This window comes from Corapipo altera, unplaced genomic scaffold, assembly GCF_003945725.1.
Source record: "Corapipo altera isolate COAL_440 unplaced genomic scaffold, ASM394572v1 75, whole genome shotgun sequence".
Lineage (NCBI taxonomy): Eukaryota > Metazoa > Chordata > Aves > Passeriformes > Pipridae > Corapipo > Corapipo altera.
Window position 1 is genome coordinate 6,064,048 of NW_020884887.1, and position 20,740 is coordinate 6,084,787.

At 51.4% G+C, this 20,740-nt stretch overlaps 2 protein-coding genes across 2 annotated transcripts in view; both read left to right on the top strand.

The window, feature by feature from the left end:
- Window positions 1–5,784, top strand: part of STK10 (serine/threonine kinase 10) — a 46,566-nt gene extending 40,782 nt beyond the window's left edge. Inside the window, exons 12-19 of the mRNA XM_027643347.1 lie at window positions 151–330; window positions 504–596; window positions 759–888; window positions 1,289–1,413; window positions 1,913–2,101; window positions 2,413–2,538; window positions 2,796–2,909; window positions 3,025–5,784. Of these exons, the coding sequence (XP_027499148.1) occupies window positions 151–330; window positions 504–596; window positions 759–888; window positions 1,289–1,413; window positions 1,913–2,101; window positions 2,413–2,538; window positions 2,796–2,909; window positions 3,025–3,165 (1,098 nt within the window). The 3' untranslated portion in view covers window positions 3,166–5,784. The remainder of the gene's footprint in view (window positions 1–150; window positions 331–503; window positions 597–758; window positions 889–1,288; window positions 1,414–1,912; window positions 2,102–2,412; window positions 2,539–2,795; window positions 2,910–3,024) is intronic.
- A 5,170-nt stretch (window positions 5,785–10,954) lies between these two features.
- SH3PXD2B (SH3 and PX domains 2B) overlaps window positions 10,955–20,740 on the top strand; it is a 69,924-nt gene continuing 60,138 nt past the window's right edge. The window contains exon 1 of the mRNA XM_027643348.1: window positions 10,955–11,075. Coding sequence (XP_027499149.1) covers window positions 11,004–11,075 — 72 coding nt within the window. The 5' untranslated portion in view covers window positions 10,955–11,003. The remainder of the gene's footprint in view (window positions 11,076–20,740) is intronic.

Below are 20,740 nucleotides of genomic sequence, written 5' to 3' on the forward strand. Positions count from 1 at the left end.
TCTTTTCACTTCTTTTCTTTTCACTTCTTTTCTTTTCACTTCTTTTCACTTCTTCTTTTCACTTCTTTTCATTTTTTGACTTTTGGAAGGAAACAAAGTGGAGAAGAGGCTGAAGTTGACCTCTGTTTCCTTTGTTCCCTTTCCATACAGGCAAAGAAGAAGTTCTATGACACAGAACTGGAAAACCTGGAACGGCAGCAGAAGCAGCAGATTGAGAAGATGGAACAAGATCACTCCCTGCGCCGGAGGGAGGAGGCCAAGCGCATTCGCCTGGAGCAGGAGCGGGACCATGTCAAATTTCTGGAGCAGCTGAAGCAGATGAAGAAGGAGGTAAAAATAGGGATAGGAGGGAGGAAAGCTGGTTTCCTGCATTTCTTTCTTCCAGGAAAGCTTCAGCATTTCTCCATGGCAGAGCTTGAGAGGGAAGCAGTTGTTGGTGTTTTAGGTGGGGTTGTTCTTAGCCTAGAATTACCTGCAGGTAAATCTCATTTCCCTCCCCAAAGGTCAAGAACGAGGTTGAGAAGCTGCCACGGCAACAGCGCAAAGGGAATATGAAGGCGAAGATGGATGACTTCACCCAGAAAAAACAAACCATGGTAAGGCTGAGAGAAGATTGCCACAAATCCAAGACTGGGAAGTGCATAGTAGACAGAAGCATCCTTCCTCCCTGGGGAACTGGCAGATTCTAAAACACCACCAGATGCTTTTAAAGTTGCAGCAGATGGAGGGCTCATGGTGGTACCACTGGTTTCTTCCAGGAGCAGGAGTTCTTGGCCAAGCAGAAGGAGGACCTGGAGCAGGCCATGAAAAATATAACTGCCCAGAACAAAAGGGAGATCTGTGACAAGGAACGCGAGTGCCTGAACAAAAAGCAGCAGCTCATGAGAGGTGAGTGGCAAAGGCTGTAAAGGAGGAAAGGGAATGCTGTAACCATGGGTTTATCCAACGCTGGCTCTTCCCACGCAGCAGATGCTGTGACAGAGTTGCAAGCTGGCAGGATGGGATTTAGAAAAAAACAGCCTTGCCAGATCCTGTCTAAATGTTTAACAATAATAATACTTAGTGCTTGAATCTTCAAAATATGAACCAATTAGGCTTCATAATTGAAAGAAATTACTCTCCAATATGGTTCATAACCAATTTCTCATGGAAAACAGGAGGTGAATGATCACCCCCCACATCTGTTGCACTGCTCATGTATGTAGGGATCTCTTGAGCTTGGGATGCTTTGTGTGACCAAGCTGAGGAACCAGGGTGGGTTGTCTCCTAACCCTCCTCCTTTCCACAGATCGGGAGGCTTGCATCTGGGATCTTGAAGAGCGTCAGCAACAGGAGAAGCACCAGCTTGTCAAGCAGCAGCTAAAGGACCAGTATTTCCTCCAGAGGCATGAGCTGCTCCGGAAGCATGAGAAGGTGAAGACTTAGCACCTTCCTACACTGGTGCGGGTCAACAAAGCATCTGGGTGTCCCTGGGTGTTTCCCTTGAGGCTGTGAGTAAGGGTGGGTTAGGAGTTGAGGGACTTGGTCATTATTAGTGAAGAGGGACCAGAGCAATGCTCGTGTCAGCCTTCTTTCCTGGGACATGTATTCTGTGCTGCGTGCGTTTAACGTGCGTAAAATGCTGCGTGCTGTGAATTTTGGCGGCTTTTCTGGAAATCTGTCACTGTCTGGTATTTGGCATGGTTGATTCCCAGAGCAGTGAGTGAAGACTGGCACGTTCCTTTCAGCACTCTTCTCCTTTGCTTTCACAGCATGTTCAGTAGTTGCCCTCACCTCTTGTGGAGCTGTCAGTCATCAGCTGCTTCCATGGTACTCCCAAATCTACTCTCTTGGCTCTCTCTCTTCTCCTCAGCACTTTCTTGTTGAGATGCCCTGAGATGTCCCTCCTCCTCTGATACTTGTCTCCCTGCAGGAAAGGGAGCAAATGCAGCGATACAACCAGCGCATGTTAGAGCAGCTGAAAATTCGGCAGCAGCAGGAGAAAGCCCGGCTCCCCAAAATCCAGCGGAGCGAAGGGAAGACACGCATGGCCATGTACAAGAAGAGCCTTCACATCCACTCCAGTGGGAGCGCATCTGAGCAGCGAGAGAAGATAAAACAGGTCAGGTCTTGCAAAGGGCACCAGGGTTGAGATTTGGCTTGGGGGTGAAGTACTTCACTGGCCTGTTGGTGGAAAGGAGGTTGGAAAAATGCAACTATTCCTACTTCTAATCCACTTCAGGATGTCAGATGTCTTTGCGTTTGGGGCATCAGGTGTGGTTTTCAGCACTGTTTCCACTGTGACTGGTGTTGGGAACATCCTCAGGGCTTTTCCTTCCTTCCTATATAATAGTGCGAGCTGGCCAGTCTCTTAAGCAGCTTCAGAGACCAGAGCAACTCTTCCAAATGGGCACCTGCTTTTCTCTCTTCTAGTTTGCTCTGCAGGAAGAGAAGAGGCAAAAAGCAGAGCGGCTGCACCAGCAGCAGAAACATGAGTCACAGATGAAGGACATGCAGGCCCAGTGCGAGAGCAACACGAATGAGCTCCAGCACCTGCAGGTACATGTCCCTTGTGGGTCTGTCTCCCAGAGCTCCCCATGCAGTTCTTAGTCTCTTAAGAAGTGCTTCCAGAGGATTGTCAGTGAATGGGACCTGATGTCCCCTTGCTCTTGCCTTGAGAGGTTTTTGTGGCCATGTCTAAATGTGCCCTGGAGCTCAGAGCTCTGATTGTCTCTGGCTGAGGCGAATCCTGTTTGATCACTGGATTTACAGTCCTGGCTGCTTGATGGGTGCTCTGTTTCGTGATCTGTTTTTAGAATGAAAAGTGTCACCTCTTGATTGAGCACGAAACTCAGAAGCTGAAATCCCTGGATGAGAACCACAACCAGCACATGAAGGAGTGGCGAGACAAGCTGAGGCCACGAAAGAAGGTAATGCCTCCTTGGTGAGAGAAGTGTGTCCTGCTTGGCTGGTTGGAGGGGACAGTATCCATAGCTCCAGAACAATCTCAAATACAGCTTTTGTGTGTGTTCTCTTTTGCTTAAGGCCCTGGAGGACGACCTGAACCAGAAGAAGCGTGAGCAGGAGATGTTCTTCAAGCTGAGCGAGGAGGCAGATGGACAGATGCCAGCATCCCCAACCAAACACGCAAAGTTTGTCCCTTTCAGCTCCTCAGAGAGCTTATAACATCTCACAGCTGGCAGGCCACCAGCTGGTACTGGCTGTGTCCTCCTGGGCTGCAGGTGGGAAACTTGGACGATCCTCTTGGCAGCCTCTTCTTACAACAGCACCCTCCTGTCCCCTCACTCCGTCTAGGATAAATGTGATCCCTGAACTGTGGGATGCTGACTGGAAGTTGTGGTGGCTTCCCCAGGAGCTGGCCTGCTCAGCATGGCTCCAGGCTGGGAAGTGGGGCAGGACCCTTTTTGGATTGTACTTGCACTGTGAGCTGGATGTGTCACCTCTCACGTGAGCCTGGTGCTCACCTGGCTGGTCAGCTCAGACTGAAGCAATAACCACTCTGAACAGGAGAAACAGGCCATGGCTCCTGCCCTCTGTGCAGGGGGTGTCACCCTCTCTCTCCACTGTGGCTGCTCCTTCTCCTGGTCCTCTGTAAGGACTCACTTGTGGCAGAGCAGCTTTGGCATTGTCTTAAGATAACTTTGGCCTTGAGGGCCCCCAACACTTGCCTTACACTAATTTCTGTCCACTGTGGTCTTTTTTGCTTAAGGGAGAGACAGTGATTTGGGGTTTTTTTGCCTTTGAGTAAGGAGTGTTGGGTTTTTTGCTTCCTCTTTCTCTGTATTGTCTATATAGACTATGCAGAAAGGGGATGGCTGGATGTCCTCCCAAACATCTGCTTTTTCCTTTGCCGCGATCACTGGCACTGCAGACCCTCTGGCACCCAGCTAGCACTGTCTTTTCAGGGACTGGATTAAGGTGTAATTAAACTGTTCAGCTGGCTGCAGGCTTTTGTCCTTAAAGAAGTGTATGTGCATGTGCAGAGGAGGAGGTTTGTAACAGTGATGACACAGTGAAGTGCCTGTCATGGTCATGTGCCTTTTGGTGAGGACAAGTGGGAGGCTGAAGAGTGTTACTGCCAGAGCTCTCATGATCACACATGTGCTTGAGACTTTTTTTTAAGTGCTCTATATGTGTGGGCCATGTGGGTCAGCCAGTCTGGCCACTCTGCATCAGGGTTATGGGCTGCAGAGCATCATTTGGAAGGAATAAAGGAGTCGTGAAACATGGGAAGAGGAGATGCGAAGGCAGGTCATGGTGGCTTGTTACTGTCAGCATCACTTTGTCCACTGATGTCTCATCTCCTTATGATGTGCCACAGTTTCTTGGATGGTTCTCCTGGCTTTCAGCATGGACTCAGGCTGCAGAGTGGCAGAGCAGTGGCAGGTCCAGCCCTCTGTCCTTTCTGCTTCATGGTGATGTGTCTCCTCCACCTGCACCAGGCAGGGAGGGCTTGGCTGAGCTTCTGGGTAGGACTCAGACCTGGGTAGGGGGTCAGAGACCTCAATGGCAGCACCTTTTTTACACAGTCCAAAGGTATAAGGTAGCACTTAAGTTTTTCTGTCTGTTCATCTCTGGACAGCATTGTTTGTTTTAAACCTGCTCCTCTAGCAGTAAAAAAATGTTTCTGCTTAAAAAAGTAAAAAAAAAAAAAGGTGGTTATTTGAAAGTCTCAAATATTGATGTAGAGACATACTGGCATTTCAGAGAAAGGTGATATGTGATGTGCCACACCTGTAGGTACTGAGCTGAAGGAGTCAGCCCCCAAGTCTTTAACTCTGTATCTGAGGTGTGCATTTCGTACCCATTTAGAGTTCCTCATACATATTTATAAGCTTCCTGCAAACTAGCAAGACTACATCTGTTTGGGCCATTACAGGTTACTTCTGAATCCACACCAACAGTGTCTCTGTTAAACACAGGCAGGCTGCCTGTCCCATCTCCAAAAGCATGGACCGTGCCTTTCAGATGTGACAGTGCCAGGTTGGGAACTGTCATAAAATTAATGAATGAGGGATGTTCCTGAACCAGGACAATGGGCTGGTTTGAGCTTTTAGTTGCATTAGAAATGTGTTACAGCAGCCCCATTGGTTTTGTTCCTGGTCCTGCAGGGGTCAGGCTGAGCTGTTCTATGAAGTGGTTGGTGTCACAGAAACCAGTGCCTGGTGCCTGTCCTTCATATCTTACATGTGACTTGCAGAAGGATGTCCTGCAGCACACTGGTCACACTGAAGGGCATTGCTGCCTCTGACTGCCTTCTCCACCAGCTCAGGGAGCATCAACTCTCTCTGGATATTTTGCAGCCGTGAGGAAAGACTATTTCTGGGTGCTCTTAAAGAGCTGATGCAATACCCTCCATGGTAAATCAGTTGTCCCTTTCTCCAGCCCAGCTTGTTTGCAGCCTAGAGCAAACAACACAATTTTGCTAACAGAGGGTAGGATTGTTTCTGTCTGCTGCGTTTTCCTTGTTCTCTGTTTCCTCTCTGAGTGTGCCAGGGCTCTAATACCATCTTCTAGAAGGGGGCAGGAGAGCGCATCATCTGATTGTCTCGTTTACAGGGTGGTTATATTTTCACTCCTTTCAAAAGAGGATATTTTTGTTGTTTCCTGTTCAGAAGGAACCACAATTAAACCCAGCTTACCTTTGAGAGGGGATGAGATACCATTTTAAAAAATATGGTTTTGAATAAAAAGGGTTTTTTTAATATTTTGTAAAGTGACTCCAGTGGGGCCACCACTATGATGTAAAGACCCCTCTAATAAAGTAACAGACTGAGAAACCTGGGCATGTGTCTGATTTTGTGTGTGATCACTGACTGTGGCCTCAGACCAGCTTTGCTTCTAGTCTAGGGTTTGCTGATTTACAGAAACCTCCAGAGCCACTTCTGGCGTTTGAACCTTGCAAGGCTGAACTTCCAGTTCTTTGAAATCGATTTAGAGACGCTCCTGCTGGGTGCTGCAGCTCCAGGGCAGGAACATGTTTGCGATGAGGCTGAAACTGGTGAAGCTGAATTGAAGCAGCGAATCCCTCCTTTGGTGTTAAGATGGTGCTGGGCTGACCCTGCTTGGTGAAGAGCGGGTATTGCATCCTGTCGTCTGAGTGCAAACCACTTAGGCATGGATTTTTCTTCCTATTTAATTAGCTTGCCTGGCTTTAGCAAGAGATTTCAGACAAATGCCTCAGCTCCCTTGCTTTGGTGGGACAAGGAAGTCTCGGGGATGCCTCTTTGTCTCTTCCCATGTTGACCTCTGCCGAGGAGTGCTTGGGAAGCATTGTAGGACTGGGATGCAAACCATGTCTTCTCCTGTCAGCACAGGGGCAGACCTCTGCCTCCTCCCTCAGGTTGTTCAGAAAAGCTCCCACCACCTGTGTAACCAAACACAGGGCCTGTGTGGCCTTTGTTCTCTGCTCAGAGATTTTTACCTGCCAGTTTAATTATGATTTCTTTCAAGGACACACAGTGTGCAAGGGCAGATTTTACATGAGCCCATGGAGGTGGCGTGGGTTTCCCCTCACTTTTGGAAGGTTGCTCCAGAGTCTGCCAACTTTTACCTTGGATTTCATGCAGAAAATGACCCTTCTACCAGTGTCCACCATGGTAGGTAAAACTGCAGGATGTGAATTCAGGTGAGATGCTGAAAGGGAGATGGAGTTGGTACTGTAAGTTGTTAGTGGTGGGGTTTTAAATAGGCAGCACTGTGGTGAGAGGACAAGCAAAGCCGGAGGGTGCCTGTCTCCTTGCTTCACAAGATTGTAAGAAATGGAATAGCTGAGGACACATAATTAGTCATCTTTGTTTATGTGTACCAGGACTGCACTGTCTCCTGGGACACACTGGCCTCACTCAGTGTATCCCAGTGAAGCAGAGGATCTCATGGGAATATTTAACTTCATCTGCATGTCCTTGGCAGTGCCTGAGGGGAGCTTCAACCATGAGGATTCAACATATATTTATAAGTACCATGTATTCCAGAAATAACTGTTAGCTACCAATCTGTCCTGGTGCAATGATGAAAACAGAGCAAAAATTAAAATATTTCTTATTTTTTAAAAACAGAGACGACAGCCCTGAAAATTTACTGGTGCTGCAGCAGGTGTAGCATTCCCTGTGGTTATACCCTGTCACATCTGGGCTCCAGACTCCTCTGAGCTGCCCAAGGGCTTTTGCAGCATTCGTGCTGTGATTGGGATGATAAAACTCTCTTGGGAGAGGAAAATCAGGGCAGGCAGGGAGAGTCATGGAGCTGGAGCTTGTACCTAACTCCCTTCCTCCTGTGACTGCATATGGGCTCCCTCCATCGCTGCTGGAGGGCAGCTGGAGGTGAGCAGTGCCATAGGCATGTCCTGCAAAAGTCACCTGCACCCTGTTAAACCAAATGCTGTTGAGTGTTCTCCTGCTGCACTGGCACTAAATTTGGTTTAATTCTCTAAATGCCAAACTACTCAGGGCTCGAGGAAGCCCAGCCCCTCCAGAGGCCGTGGCTCTGCCTTGCTGATGGGGTTTGTCGTTGCTCCTCTCCTGGGTGGGATGGGGCTGGGTGCCAGGGGAATGTTGCCCTGCTACCCCACCTACGACTCCCACGAACTTGATTTCCAGACTTGCAGGGGATGGAGGGGAGATGTCTGCTGCTCTTTCTCTTGCTCACTAGGTGGCATGACACTGAAGTGCCGGAGTTGAGCTGTCCCGTTGCACCAAAAGGATCACTCGCTCTTTTCCCTGGATTTGTCACTCTCTATGGCATCCCTTTCACCAGATCTCTCCTCATCAGGGCTTCAGTACTTTGTCTCCTGCTCCAGCATTAGCCTTAGGAGTTATCCAGGTTTCCCCTGCCCACTGTGTGCCAGGAAAGCCTTCTCATTTGAGGCTTGAACATCCCCTCCATGGGGTCTGCTTCTCCCTGCTACCATACCCCTGTGCAGGGTGGGTACAATCTGCTTCCAGGCCTGCTGTCATGGGTGGCATCCACACTATGCACCTAAAACCTGCAAAACAGGGATCACAGCAGTGGAAAATTGTTCCTGGTGACAGCTAAGAATCAGTGAGATCCAGCCCCAGTGAAATGGTGGGAAACCACTGCTCCCTTGGGCTTTAGCTGCAGAGATCTGCCCTCTTTTGGGGTAGGAGCATAATTTTTGACTAATCTGTGTGAGGAAGCTCAGGGAAGATGGATGCATTTGTTCTGTACACAGGGAGGACCAGGACCATTTAACCACCTGGCACACACTCCTAATTTTTAAATTGAAAAGCAAGCAGCAGTAGTGGGCTCTCCATGCCAGGATGAGTGCAAATTGTGTTTCCTCTGCGATTCGGGGCTGACAATGGGGCACTGCTTTCTCATTCTATTCCATCTCTGACACCAAGGAAATGTCAGGGACCACACAGCTGTGCCCAAACAGCTGGAGTCTGCTTAGAGCCATGCAGAAACCCATTTGCACATCTGAGCTAATGGCTGGCTCTTCAGAAGTCATTTGCCCTCTTGCTTTACATTGCTCAGCTGATCCTGCCAGAGAGGAGGGAGAGTGCACGTGCTTGACCCTTGAGTAGGTGGTTAGTTCTCCTGTACAGTTATTTTATTTGGCTTAACAACACTTCAGCCTCTGGTTAGGCAGCAAGAGGTGACTTGTTTCTCCTAAAACTCCACTCAATTGCACCTGTACCACCCAACTTTATTGTGGGACATGCTGCTGCCAGACCTCTGCTGCTCCTGAAGCCATATCACCAGAGGTGTGGGTTGAGCATGACACTCCCAGGTTGTTCACAAGCCCCTCATTTGGGCTCCCTTAGCAAACGCTTGGCAGTTTCCTTGACAAATTTTCGAGGCACACTAGAGCCCAAGCATCTCCACGGTCACTTCCCAGCATGCCTCCCTCGGGAGGTGATCTGGTCAGCATGCAAAGCCACTCTGCACTCATCTCAACAGCTCTCATCAGACTTGTTAATTAAACACAGGAGCCATTTTGCAGCATTAGCTGTGGCTGTCTCTGCTTGTTCCTGGGTGCTCGTTAGCTGTCAGGCTGCAGCCGCTGCCTGGTGCTGTTGGGGCCCAGGAGCAGTGGAGTCCCTTCAGCAGGTCACAGTGCTGGGAAAGGCCATGCAGATGCTTAAGTGCTTCTATGACTTAGTTTATCCTTTTAGCACGTGAAGACCAGTAACTGTTTCATTCCTCTCTCAATCTGCTTTCTCTGATGTTCCACATCTCAGTGTGCACTCCTTCTCTTACCAACCTGAGACACAGCTGCTTTGGATGTTTTCCTCACCATCCTTTGGAGGACCTCTGCATTTTTCAGGGCTTTTAAAACAAGTATAACTCTCTCTGCTCCAGCCTGGGCAGTCCACACAAGGTCAGAAGCTGTAGTTCTGCTGCCTGTTGGCGCTATTCCAGGCTGTTGATTAGCCTCAGCACCCCTCCTGAATGTCAGGGCTTTCCTGAGAGGAGAAGGAAGGGAGGACTCTACAGGTCCTATCTATGGCCTCCTGCCTGCCTACCTTCACCACATGTCTGACTGAGGAGTGATGACTGGGACAGGGACAGGAGCAATGTGCAGCTGGTCCACATGTAAACCAGCCCTGAGTCTTCACACCAGGAAGCACCAGGGAGGTCATCAGTGGCATGATGTCCCCTTCAGACAGCCTAGCAACCTTCCTGCAGCCAGCCCTGCAGGGGCACCGTGGGCTTGGGCTTTGCTGAGGGGGAGCAGGATGAAGATGAGCCCTTTGGGAGGGGCAATAAAGCACTGGCAACCTGCCTGCACCTCCATTAATTCTCTAGGGTGGTTGTAGCAAAGTTAATAGTGTTTAAAAAGAGCCACATTTAAGGAGCCGCTAAGGAGTGGGATGAGTTGTTTATGATTAAATTAAATTCATATGAAAACTAACGACCTGCCAGTGTAAGCCTTGAGTAACTTTATAATGTAATTAAAAGCCCAACAGGGAAGAGAGCTGTGGTTATGTCACGTGTTGAGGAGCCACTGGGAAGACGGGGGCCAGGGCTAGTGCTGATGCAGAGAAGCACCTGGTCACTGCCTTGTCTCCTTTGCTGGCCCAAGGACAGAGCTGGGCACGGAGCATGGCAGGAGGGGTGAGCTGCCTGGCAGGAGAGGTGGATGTGGTGGCTCAGCTCCTGGCTCCCAGGGGTAGAACCATAGAATGGTTTGAGCTGGAAGGGACCTTAAAGATTATCTAGTTCCAATCCCTCTACCATGGGCAGGGACACCTTCCACTAAACCAGGTTACTCCAAGCCATCTAACCTGGCCTTTAACACTTCCAAAGATGGGCCATTTATAACTTCTCTGGGCAACCTGTGCCAGGGCCTCACCACCCTCACAGTCAAGATTTTCTTTCTAATATCTAATCTCAGCCTACTCTCTGTCAGCTTGAAGCCATACCCCCTTGTCCTGTCACTACATGCTCCTGAAAGTAGTCTCTCTATGCAGGTGTGTGGGTTGTCCTGGGCAAAGCAGTTCTGCTGATTTGACCACACCAAAAGCCAAGACAGACCTCTTCCTGCTCATTGCCTGGATCCTTTAGGGTTGTGGTTAGTGGTAGCCAAGCCGGAGCCACCTTGGGGGCCGCCGTGATGGGACACGAGCGGGGTGAAGAAACAAGAGCTGGTGATGGAGCGCACGCACAGGCAAGCGGGGCAAGCCCGGACCCCTCCAGCCCCTCCAACCGCGTCCCCGCGGGGGACAGCACTGTGCGCTCAGACACCGCTGGGCTCCGAGACGGAGCGGGGGCACTGCGGGGCTGGACGGTCCCTGCCGGCGGAGACGCGTGGGGCGGGCGCTGCCGGCCGCCCCTTTAAGCGGACGGCGGTGGGGCCGCCCCGCCAGCCGGGATAGGCCGGGGCGGGCCGGGGCCGCCTCCCGCCCCCGGCAGCGGGCGGCGCGGCGGGGCTCGGCTGGGCTCGGCTCGGCGCTGCAGGCTCCGGTCCCGGCTGCGAGCGCCAGTGCCTCCCCCGCGCCTCCGCCGCTCCCGCGGGCTGCGAGGGGCCGAGCAGCGGCATGCCCAGGCGGAGCATCGCGGAGGTGAAGGTGCTGGACGTGCAGAAGCGGCGCATCCCCAACAAGCACTATGTGAGTGGCGCGGCTCCGGGCGCCCGCTCCGCCGAGCCCGGCCCTGGGCAAACAAAGGCCGGGCGCTGCCGGCCCGCGGGCGGCCCCGCTCCCGCACGGAGCTCCGGGAAGGGAGGAAAGAGGAGGAGGAGGAGGAGGAGGAGGGCTGCAGCGCTGCCGGGTCTGCCGCTTCCCACCCCGGCGTCTCCCGTGCGGGTCACCCGGTGCCCCCTGCCAGCGTGGGGATGTGCCGCCTCTTCCCCCCAGACCCCGCTCCCGGGGCAGCGCCGGTGCCGACCCTGCGCGGGACCCGCCGGGGGACTCCCAGGGGCTTCGGGCGGGGGTCGCTGGAGGCGCTCCCGGGGCACCGCGCACCGAGGAGGCGGCCCCGGGCACCGCCGCCGAGCGCCTCTGCTTCGGTGCGGGAGCAGCGCTTGGCAGAGGGGACATGGGACCTGTTGGCCGCGCAGTCCTGGGGCGAGGGACCACCCGGCTCCTGCATTCTGTGTCCTGGAAATGCTCCATCCCTCTGAGGGATCCCTCGTGTCCCCTGCACCCCTGCTGCGTGAGCTGCCCAGGCAGCGCCTTCTTGCGTGCTCCAGGGCATCTTCCAAACTGTTGTGGGTTTGTCTGTTTTCGAAAGTGGTTTTCTTTTTTTTTTTATTATTTAAACTTTGGTGTGTTTCCAGGCATCCGTGGAGAGCTGTGGGTGAATCCTGGCAACAACCGTAAAACAAAGACCAAAATGTTCTTTCTACCCCATTTGCCCTAGACCAGGGTGACCCAGTGACACACTGTTCATGGTGCATTTTGGTTGTGCAGATGTGGTGTTCACTCTGACTGGAGTGTATTGTGTCAGAAGAGCCGGGGTCTCAAAGTTTTTGGGAGATCAGGGGTTTCTCAAGCTTTCCTTAGCTGGTTTGTGTCAATGAGCAACAGTTGGAGGAAAGCTGAGGACAGGTCAGCTTTAGGAGGGGAGAGTAAAGGGGGCTGTTACCCTCTCCTTGCATTTGGGGATGTAGTGTGGCTGCTGCTGCCTCAACCCCTTATCACCCCTTCTTCCTCTCCTGCCCTGCCTGTAGCTTTATCTGGCCCCAGCTCCAGATGTGCCCCTTTTCCTGCTCTGTCCATCCCAGCCTTACTCATTGTGGCTGTGTTAGGCACCCGATCTGGAGGAGCATGTACGTGAGGAGGTTTGTGAGCTGCGTATGCTTCTGTTTGTCTTGGCGGATCTGTTGCATCGCTGTCAGGTCCCGGAACAGGGCTCAAACGGGATCGCCTGCAGCTGCTCCTCTGCTTTCCCTTTAGACCCTCTTGTACCCTTGCTAGGCCTGGAGTCTCTCTGCACCCCTCCAGGGCAGTGTCCCCACTTTTGGGACATGCACCCCAAGTGCTGGGCACAATTTGTTTTGTGTACTGTCCCTTTTCACCCTCCACCCGCAGTGGTGAGTCAGGTGGAGCTGGGCATAGCACAAATAATTCCTGTGAGGCTGGAAAACTGGGACAGAAATGTTTTCTGAGAAGGGAGCTGTATGGTGGGGCAGCTGGGTGGGAACACTGGAGCAGAAGCTGCTGGGGTGGTGGGCGAGGGCGGCTGTGTGCAGCTCATGACAGCCAGCTGTGCAGTCCGGCCACTCGGCCTCCGCTCCCTCCTCAGCTGAGTCCTCTGCCTCTAACCTTTCCCTGTACTCGTCTTGGACCAAAATCCAGCAGCATGAGCCAGCGTGGCTCACAGCAGGGCTGAGCCCAGGGAGGGGCCAGCAGCTTGCAGGCAGCTGCCTCCCCGGCGCAGCAGCGCTGGAGTGAATGGGAGCACTCGCCTTGTTTGAGGAATCGATAGGAACCAGACGCATTCACAAAACCAGTTAATTATATGAAACCAAAACCTTTTTTTTTTTTTCCTCCTCCTGCAAAGAGGGAAAGGAGGGGCAGCAAATCATGGCTGAGTCATCTTTAGGCTGTATTTGCTGGCACACTGCAAATCCGAGTCAACCACAAAGTGTCTGTGTTAAACCTTTGCTCTCTGGCTTCTCCTTATTGAGCATAGATGTGCTCTACTCCATCCCCTGAGGCAGTGCTTCCTGTCCCTGGGGAGGCTGGAGGACCATGCTGGCTTTTCCTCCTGTTGCTTCTGTGCTAGCCTGACCAGTGACTGACCTGCACTGCTCGGGCTCCTCTCTGCATCGACGAGGGCTTTTCTTTGCTGGACAAAGGTGCAGTTGTGTTGCTTGTAGTGAGGCCACAGCAGAAAGTTGTGAATTCCACTTTCCCAGAAAAGAGAGATCAAAGCAGTGTTTCAAAGTCCTTATTGATGCCTGTGATGGGGAGGGCTGTAGGAGAGGCTGGCTCTATTCAGGCTGGTGTGGTTTGCCTTTCACCTCGATAATTGATGCAAAAAGAATTGTGTTGCCTGAGACAAAAACTTGTTCTATTTTGCACAATAGGAGGCACAATATTCCACCAAACTGCGGGGCTTGGGCTGGGCCAGGACGCAGCAAGGTCCAGGGCAGGGTTTGAGTAGCTGGATACCAGCTTGAATGTGTGATGAGCTGTGTCGGGGTTCAGCTGGGGACCCAAACACAGCCCTGTACCCTCAAACTGCATTTGTGCCACTTGTGTCTTTAGGCTTTTTTTCATGGGCAGTACCTGGAAGGGGCAGTGAGAAATGATCCTTGTGCAGGTGTTTGTTACGGGATGCTCTGGGTAGAGGCAGCCCATCGTCCAAGTGAAGAAGGGGACTCTGTCCTTCAGGCAGTGGCTGGAGGGTCACCCTGCAGTAACATTTTCCATATAATCATATATTAAGTGATCACAGCTTTTGCCCCTCAGGGACACTGCTGGCAAGGGCTCTGGGGTTATACTGTAAATCTGAAAAGGCCAAGTCCAAGAGTAAAGTTTAAAAATAATCATTCTGAGTGACAGAATAGCAGACTGCCATTTCTGTGGTCTGGCCAAGTTTCTGATAAATGAATGTTTATTCAGAAAAGACCCAAAACAAAGGCATAGTCGAAACAGACTAAATTTTCCTTTAAAGGACTTCACGTAGAATCTTTTTATAGTATTGTGTTTGTTATTCTCTAGTAGAAGCCCTAAAATAAAACTTTTCCCTACTAAATCCAGATTTTGGTTGTTTTCTTTCCCTTGGGCAAGCTTCAGGATGTTTCGTTTTCATGCAGCTGCAATGTCTGTGTTGTTCTGTGTGTTAATAGCAGAGCAAAGTTATATGTATATGTTTGACAGGAAAGAGAGAGCAGCATGCTTTAGGTTGTGTTAGTTTATTGGGAAACCTGGACTATGGTCTTGCAGGACTTCCATTCCCAGCCTCCTTGCACACACATATTGCTTTGAAAAGGGAAACTTAAACAGTGAGCAGCATAGATTTATTTTGCAAGCTCAGTTTACAAGATGGCGAACTTTAAACAAGGTGAACACCTCATTTGTGGCAACTGCCTTGCAAAAGTAATTAACAGTGCATGTTGGAATCCGGTTGATAGCATCTATAAATATTTTAAAACCTGTTTGAGGGAAAATTACATTCAAAAAGTATATGTATTATATTTTTGATGTGGAATTTGTGACGTGGTGGTAGGTGTCTTCTGTGTTCCCATTCCTTGTAGTGGTGAGGCCGTTTGTGGTTTCATGGGTTGTGCAACCCAACCCAACTGCTTATCTGGAATTGATTATGGAGTGTTCAGGGAAGAGCATTTGAATGGCAAGTGAGGCAGGAGAGCTGCCAATCTACACATTCAGTGGTTCTTCAGTGCATTATATGTATAGAACAGAAGGTGCCTTCTGAAGAACCTGTGTCCCATGGACTGTGTGTCATGGTCCTCTGATCCTGGCTTGCCTGGCTGGAGCAGAGTTCTGTGGGGACCTGGCACAGTGTCACCTTGCATTATTTCTACCATTGTGAATCATACTGGTTGTGTGGCTTAAAAAGGGCATCAGGGGATGACTCCCCCTGTGCTGTGCTCTCTGGGAAGGGTGACCATGCTCTTGGTATGGTGGGAATGTCCTGTGGGGAACGGAAGGAACTGGGTACATTTATATCTAGGAAGCAGGAGGTCACAATGAATAGTGTGAAATCTATGCAGAAGCCGTTAACCAAACTAAGAATGAAAGAGAGCAAATGTATGAAGCAAGGGTGAGCCCAGGAAGCTGGAGTCTGAGTATTGGTGGCCTCTAGAAGTTTGAGGGCTTTCTCAGCATCCTTAGTGATGTTTTGCTGTTATATCCTGTGGTTCTGCCATGTCTCATCCCATTTCCTGCTGGCTGGTTAATGCTCTCCCACTCCAGGCAGGCCACAGGGCATTTGGAGCCTGTAGCTGGTAGAAATTTTGACCTGTCCAGCATTACAGAGCCAACCAGTCCTTCTTGCCACCTCACCTCTCAATAAAGTTGGGGTTTAAGGGAGCCCCGTTAGCCTTGTGGATGAAAATCAGCACTCAAATGCAAATTCTGCTTTGTTTTTCTTCCCTAATCATGTCAGTCAAGGCTGCTGAAAACCTTGAATGTTGCAGTTCAGTGGAAGGGCCAAATCCTGCCTGTCATGCGGCCACTGAGGTGGGTGCAGCTCTGTGTAGAAAGCTGATGCTCATCCTCAATTCCAGCAGTGAACTTCAGCACTGGGGCCATCCACTGCCTCTGCCTGCTCAGAGCTCTGGTGACCTTGATCCCTCACAGCTTTGCTTTGGAGGGTATCCCTGTCTTCCGGCCGTTTCATGTAGCAGTGGGAAATAGGAAACAAAAGAATCCATATGTTTGACCTTCAGTGTGACTCAGAGCAAACGAGCGGGTGCATATGTGGTGTGACTGAGGGGTCTGAGCAGGGCTCAGTGGGTTGCCCTTGGGGTTCCTGTGCTTGGCATAGCCTCATGTCATCCCGGCAGCGTTGGCTGTGTGCTCAGGCAGTGCTGTGCCCTGGTAAACTGTACAGTAGTAGAGTGGGAAGAGGGTGCAGTCAAAGGGATGAATCGGAGCGAGGGGAGGTGGCTGCTTTGTAGTCCCGATATCTGGGCAGGCTGGCTTGGGGAATATGCTGTGGTGGGGAGGATATACCTGTCCTGATGCTGCCTGCAGCCCTGTTGCCCAGCTCCCTGTAGCTCTGGCTTGTTGCTTCTGCCTGTCTCCTTTGCTAGAGGGACCACACAGCATCCCTGATAACCTGCAGTTGCTGCTGGAGTACCTTCTCCGTGCCTTTCCCAGTGCTGTGAGCCAGCATGACCCTTCTCCCAGTTCTCTCTGTGCACCAAGCAGGAGTGAGGGGGTGACAAGTTGTCTGGGGATGAAGCTAGGGGTCAGCTCTCCCGCTCCAAGCTTTGGCATCCCATGGCACAAGAGCCCCCTCTCCAGCTCTACACGCCTGAAGCAGCAAAGGCTGATGGAGAGAGGCCAAGCACAGCAGCTTGATGCCAAGAACTTTCTTTGTTTCTAGCCACCTCCTTCCTTTTTTTTCTTTTCCTCTTACAATTTCCCACTCCCTTTTCTATATTAAACCCGCTCTGGTTTGGCTCAGCCGTGGTCCCTCAGCTGCTTTGGTTTCTCTGCCCCTTTGGGTTTCTCGGCACTCCTTTCTCTTGTGGTGGCCGAAGGGAGGGTGCGAGGCTCTCACACCACTTCCCTGTGTTTCAGGGTCGGGGTTAGCATGAGTGGAATAGAAAGACTGATGCTTTTGACTGATGCTTTTCCCCTTTGCTGGCGAGAGATGCTTTAAATATGTGGAGTTTTCCACAGAGAGGTTTATTGTACATAGTCTCCCTGGACCCGAGACCACACAGGCTCCAACCCTTTGGAAACAACTCTGCAGACAGCTCTACCTCCACTGGAGGCTGTTATGTCTGGCTCTGCTGTAGGAGCTCTGCTGGAGGCTGGGGACCTACACTGGTGCCCATTGGGCAGAGCTGCGTGTCCCTGCATCCCTGTGGAGGTGTCTTTCCAAGTGACAGTGGTGTTGCTTTCCACCCTGACATTGTCCACGTGCCTCCAGTGTGGGAACAATAGGGTCTCAGTGTGTGGGAGCTCTGGGCACAGGGGTGCTGGAGAAGCTCTGGGGTTTTTCCAGAGGCACACAGGGAGGGCTGTGCCATGCCAGGGGAGCTGCTGTTGTTATGGCTGTGCTGCTCTTGGGCTTGAACTGGCATAGCTGGACAGTGCTGAGCTTGGGCTGGACTTACTGCCGGGTTCAGCTGTGCCAGGCAGAGTTCCCAGGCCAGCCAGCAGCTGCCCTCTCCCAAAGCTTCACTTGTGGGCTTTATGGGTGCCCACCACCAGCCAGGATGCCTTGCAAGTCTCCATGCAAAACTTAGGAAAGCTGCTTCTGTGGAAGGAGAAAGGCTGAAAATGTAGGTCTGGGTTTTCCTGTAACTTCATTCTGCCTTCTTCCTACTCAAACTTAAGCAATCCAGGCTGCTTCCCAGCTTGTCCATGGTGTGTTTATGCAAGGAGCCCAGATCTCTTCTAGGAGGTCACACAGCCTTGTGTTTCAAGAACGGGAAACTGTTTCTGGTTTGTTTTTTTTTTTTTCAGTGTCTGTTCTTAATTCTTTTGCCTCAAGTCACCCGCTTGAATCATCTCCTCTCTCTACGCACGTTGTTGTATGGGACAACGTGCCTCCTGGGGAAGGTGCAAGACCAAGGGCTTGTGAAGGGCTCTGGAGTTCTCGGTCCCTTTGAGCAATGGAAGTCACCAGGAGCCACTGCTGTCTGCAACGCTGAGCAGTCCCTGGAAAAATACTTCTGGTGTTTGACTGCTCCCATGGCTTATGCTACTTCGTTTCTTCAAGTGGAAAAGAAAAAAAATAATTAAGTCTCTGGCTGCCCTTTCAGATAGAGATGATTTGCACTGGCTTCTCTTCCCCTCTGTTCCGCGCTCTAGTCCCCGTGACTCTGACTGCTCTGGATGTGGATCTGAGCTGGCTCCTGCAGCCTCCCTGCTCTTCTGGTGATGCCCAGCACAGGAGCTTGCTCCCTGCCTGGGCTGCCATCCTGCCCAGGAGGATCTCCCTCCAGCTTTCTCCTGCTGTGAGTTGCCGGCGTGTTTCCCCCAGGGCTGCAGAGCCCTTGCTGCCATCCAAGCTGACTGGCAGCTCCCTTTGACAGCTCTGTTACGGTTGGCCAGGTGCCATTTGCATTTATTTTAGCAAACTGTCATTTTTTGACAGTTCCCTTCTGAGGGTTTTCAGTCCCATTTTCCACTGTCCCATTCTCCCTCTGAGCTGCCTCTCCAGAGGTGCTGGGGAGGGGAGAGCAGTGACAGATGCTGGATCATGCCGGAGAGGACTGAGCTCATGGTGTCCACTGGGTGGACTGCAAGATTCCCTGGGCCTTTTTCTATGTTATGTTTCCATTTAGGGCACTTGGTTTCTAATGTGACCAAGGAGAATCTTGGGCAGTGCTGGTCCTGATGTTACACTTCTCAACTGGTAATTTTAAGCAGTTGGCATGTGACCAGTTACTTGTAATGTAGGGAGTTTGGAGATTCCAGGGAGTTTGGGAGCCAAATGCCCATAGAGTTTGTCATAATTTGGCCTTTGAATCTGCAAGTTTCCATTTTCTTTGAAGGATCTCTTCCATTTCTGCTCTCCAAGGGATGGGAGCATGGAGAGCTTTTGGTGTTTGTGTGAAATGCTCCTCTCATCTGGCGTTAAACAAGATCCACTTGCACCTCCAGAATTGTCCCTGTGGCCTCTGTACCCCCAAGATTGGAGAGCAGGCCTTGCTTCTTTGCTTTGGCCTTTGCTGAGGTTCTGACAAGGTTGTCCTGCCAGGAATGCCTCCATAACATGCTGCGATGGGACCGTAGTTTCATGGTGCAAGGGCAGGGAAGCTGGAGACTGGGAGATGAGTGATGGGGGATGGAGGGGGTGTGTGTGACTCCTTTAAACCTGAAAGCAGGATTTTGAGTGTCTTTGAGTGGCCCTGACAGCTCTTTGCCTCTCCTCTGGCCTTGGTCTAGGCGGACAAATGCCGTGAGCTGCACCTCTAGGATTTTGGGACCACAGACATGAATTTCAGCTATTCTCCCCAACCCATAACTGAAGTGAAGCTGAGGAGGGTTCAATCCTGGTGGTTTCTGCCTCTTCCAAAGCTCAACTTGACCCACTGCCTTCAGGCATCAGCCCTTGCTGCAGGGTTTGGCGTGACACACGTGCAGTGATGGAGGCTGGAATGGAGGGATGGAGGCTTTCAGGGTTGGGAGGGGGGCAGGGCAGGGTGTCCTTTCCAGAGGGAGGGAGAGGAGGTGACGGTTCCTGAGTTTCACCAAGTCAGCTAGTTCCCTTTCCTGGTGCAGACCCCGCTGCTGGCCTGGAAAAGGCTGTAAATATTTAGATAGCTCTGCCTGTTGGTTTTGGCCAGGGGCCCATCCCACGGGATGGGGTTGCAGAGCCCCCTTCCTGAATCCACCCGCCCGCTGCCTCCCCACCATCTGCTCAGCTCTCCCCACTCTGTGAGGAAATGTTGGAGAGGGATCCAAGTGGCAGCCCCCCCGTTCCCAGCAGTGCTCCCTATGGGTTAATGTCCCAGAGGCAGTGCCAGCTGCAGCCCTGGGAGATCCCCTCGCTCTTTCCACGGAAAAGGCCTGCTGGTGGTTTCTCTGTGTTATTTCTTTGAAGGACCGTAGAAATCGGAGCTGGAGAAGACCCATGAAATAACTGTTTCCACATGCTCTCACCCACACAGCCAGGCTGGGAAAAGCCTGTCCTCAGAGCAGCCTCTCCAGGACTGGGGGTTGAGGGAACAGCTGAAGGGGTGGCTCCTCTCCGTACAAAATTTGGATTTTTTGGGCTGCTACTTCATGGTGGCTGTTCCTGGCAGGACGTGATGCAGTGCCACGTCAGGAGGGGAAACTTTAGACCAAGTGCAGTGTTTTCAAAACTGTCTTGATTGTTGCAAGTGTCTTCCAAAAGCATGTGAGAAGGCGATGTGTAGGTGCTTATGTGAGCTCTCTGCCTCATCATCTCCTGTCCCGCTGGAAACCATTGCAGGGTGGCCCAGGGCACTGTTCATACCTTCCCAAATCTGCATTCTCGTTGTTAGTTGAGGAGAGCACCTGAGTTGTGTTTTCTGGTGTCTTTTTTTATCCCTAGGGCAGCAGGGACTGGATTAGGTATTGGCAGAGACGAAGATCTGTGATGGTTCTGGGCTTCCCCATCTTTTCCGCTTTCCATAAGTAGGTGAGGAGATACTCCTGGAGACCTTTCTGCTGTTCAGATGGGATGTGCAAGAAAATATAACCCTGACTCCTGGGAGATGTGCATTTCAGCGAAATAGGAGTGAGCTCAGTGCGTAGGAGAAGTATTCCTTCCCTCAGTAGCAAAGGGTACAATAAGTGTGGTGTGCCCTCAAATCTCATGGCTTTATTACCCTTAAGAGCTCTGAATTCATTTTGGCTTGAGTAAATCCACATCCTGATTAAAATCCCAGTCTAATAAGCTGTTGACTCCAAATAAAGGCAGGATAGGAATAAACAATGAAGAAAAGTTGGCTCTTCCTGCTGCCCCAGTGGAAGGCTTTCTCCAGGCAGGCAGCCAGCGGTGATATAACCCCGTGAAGTGCTGTAGACTGGTAAGAGAGCTGGGATATCAGCTGAGCTTCCAACCCAAATGAGCTCATGCTGGCCTGCCGGCAAGGCCTGGGGTGAGGGCAAAGGCAGCTTGGACGCTTACTTAGCATCAAGTTAACGCTTAG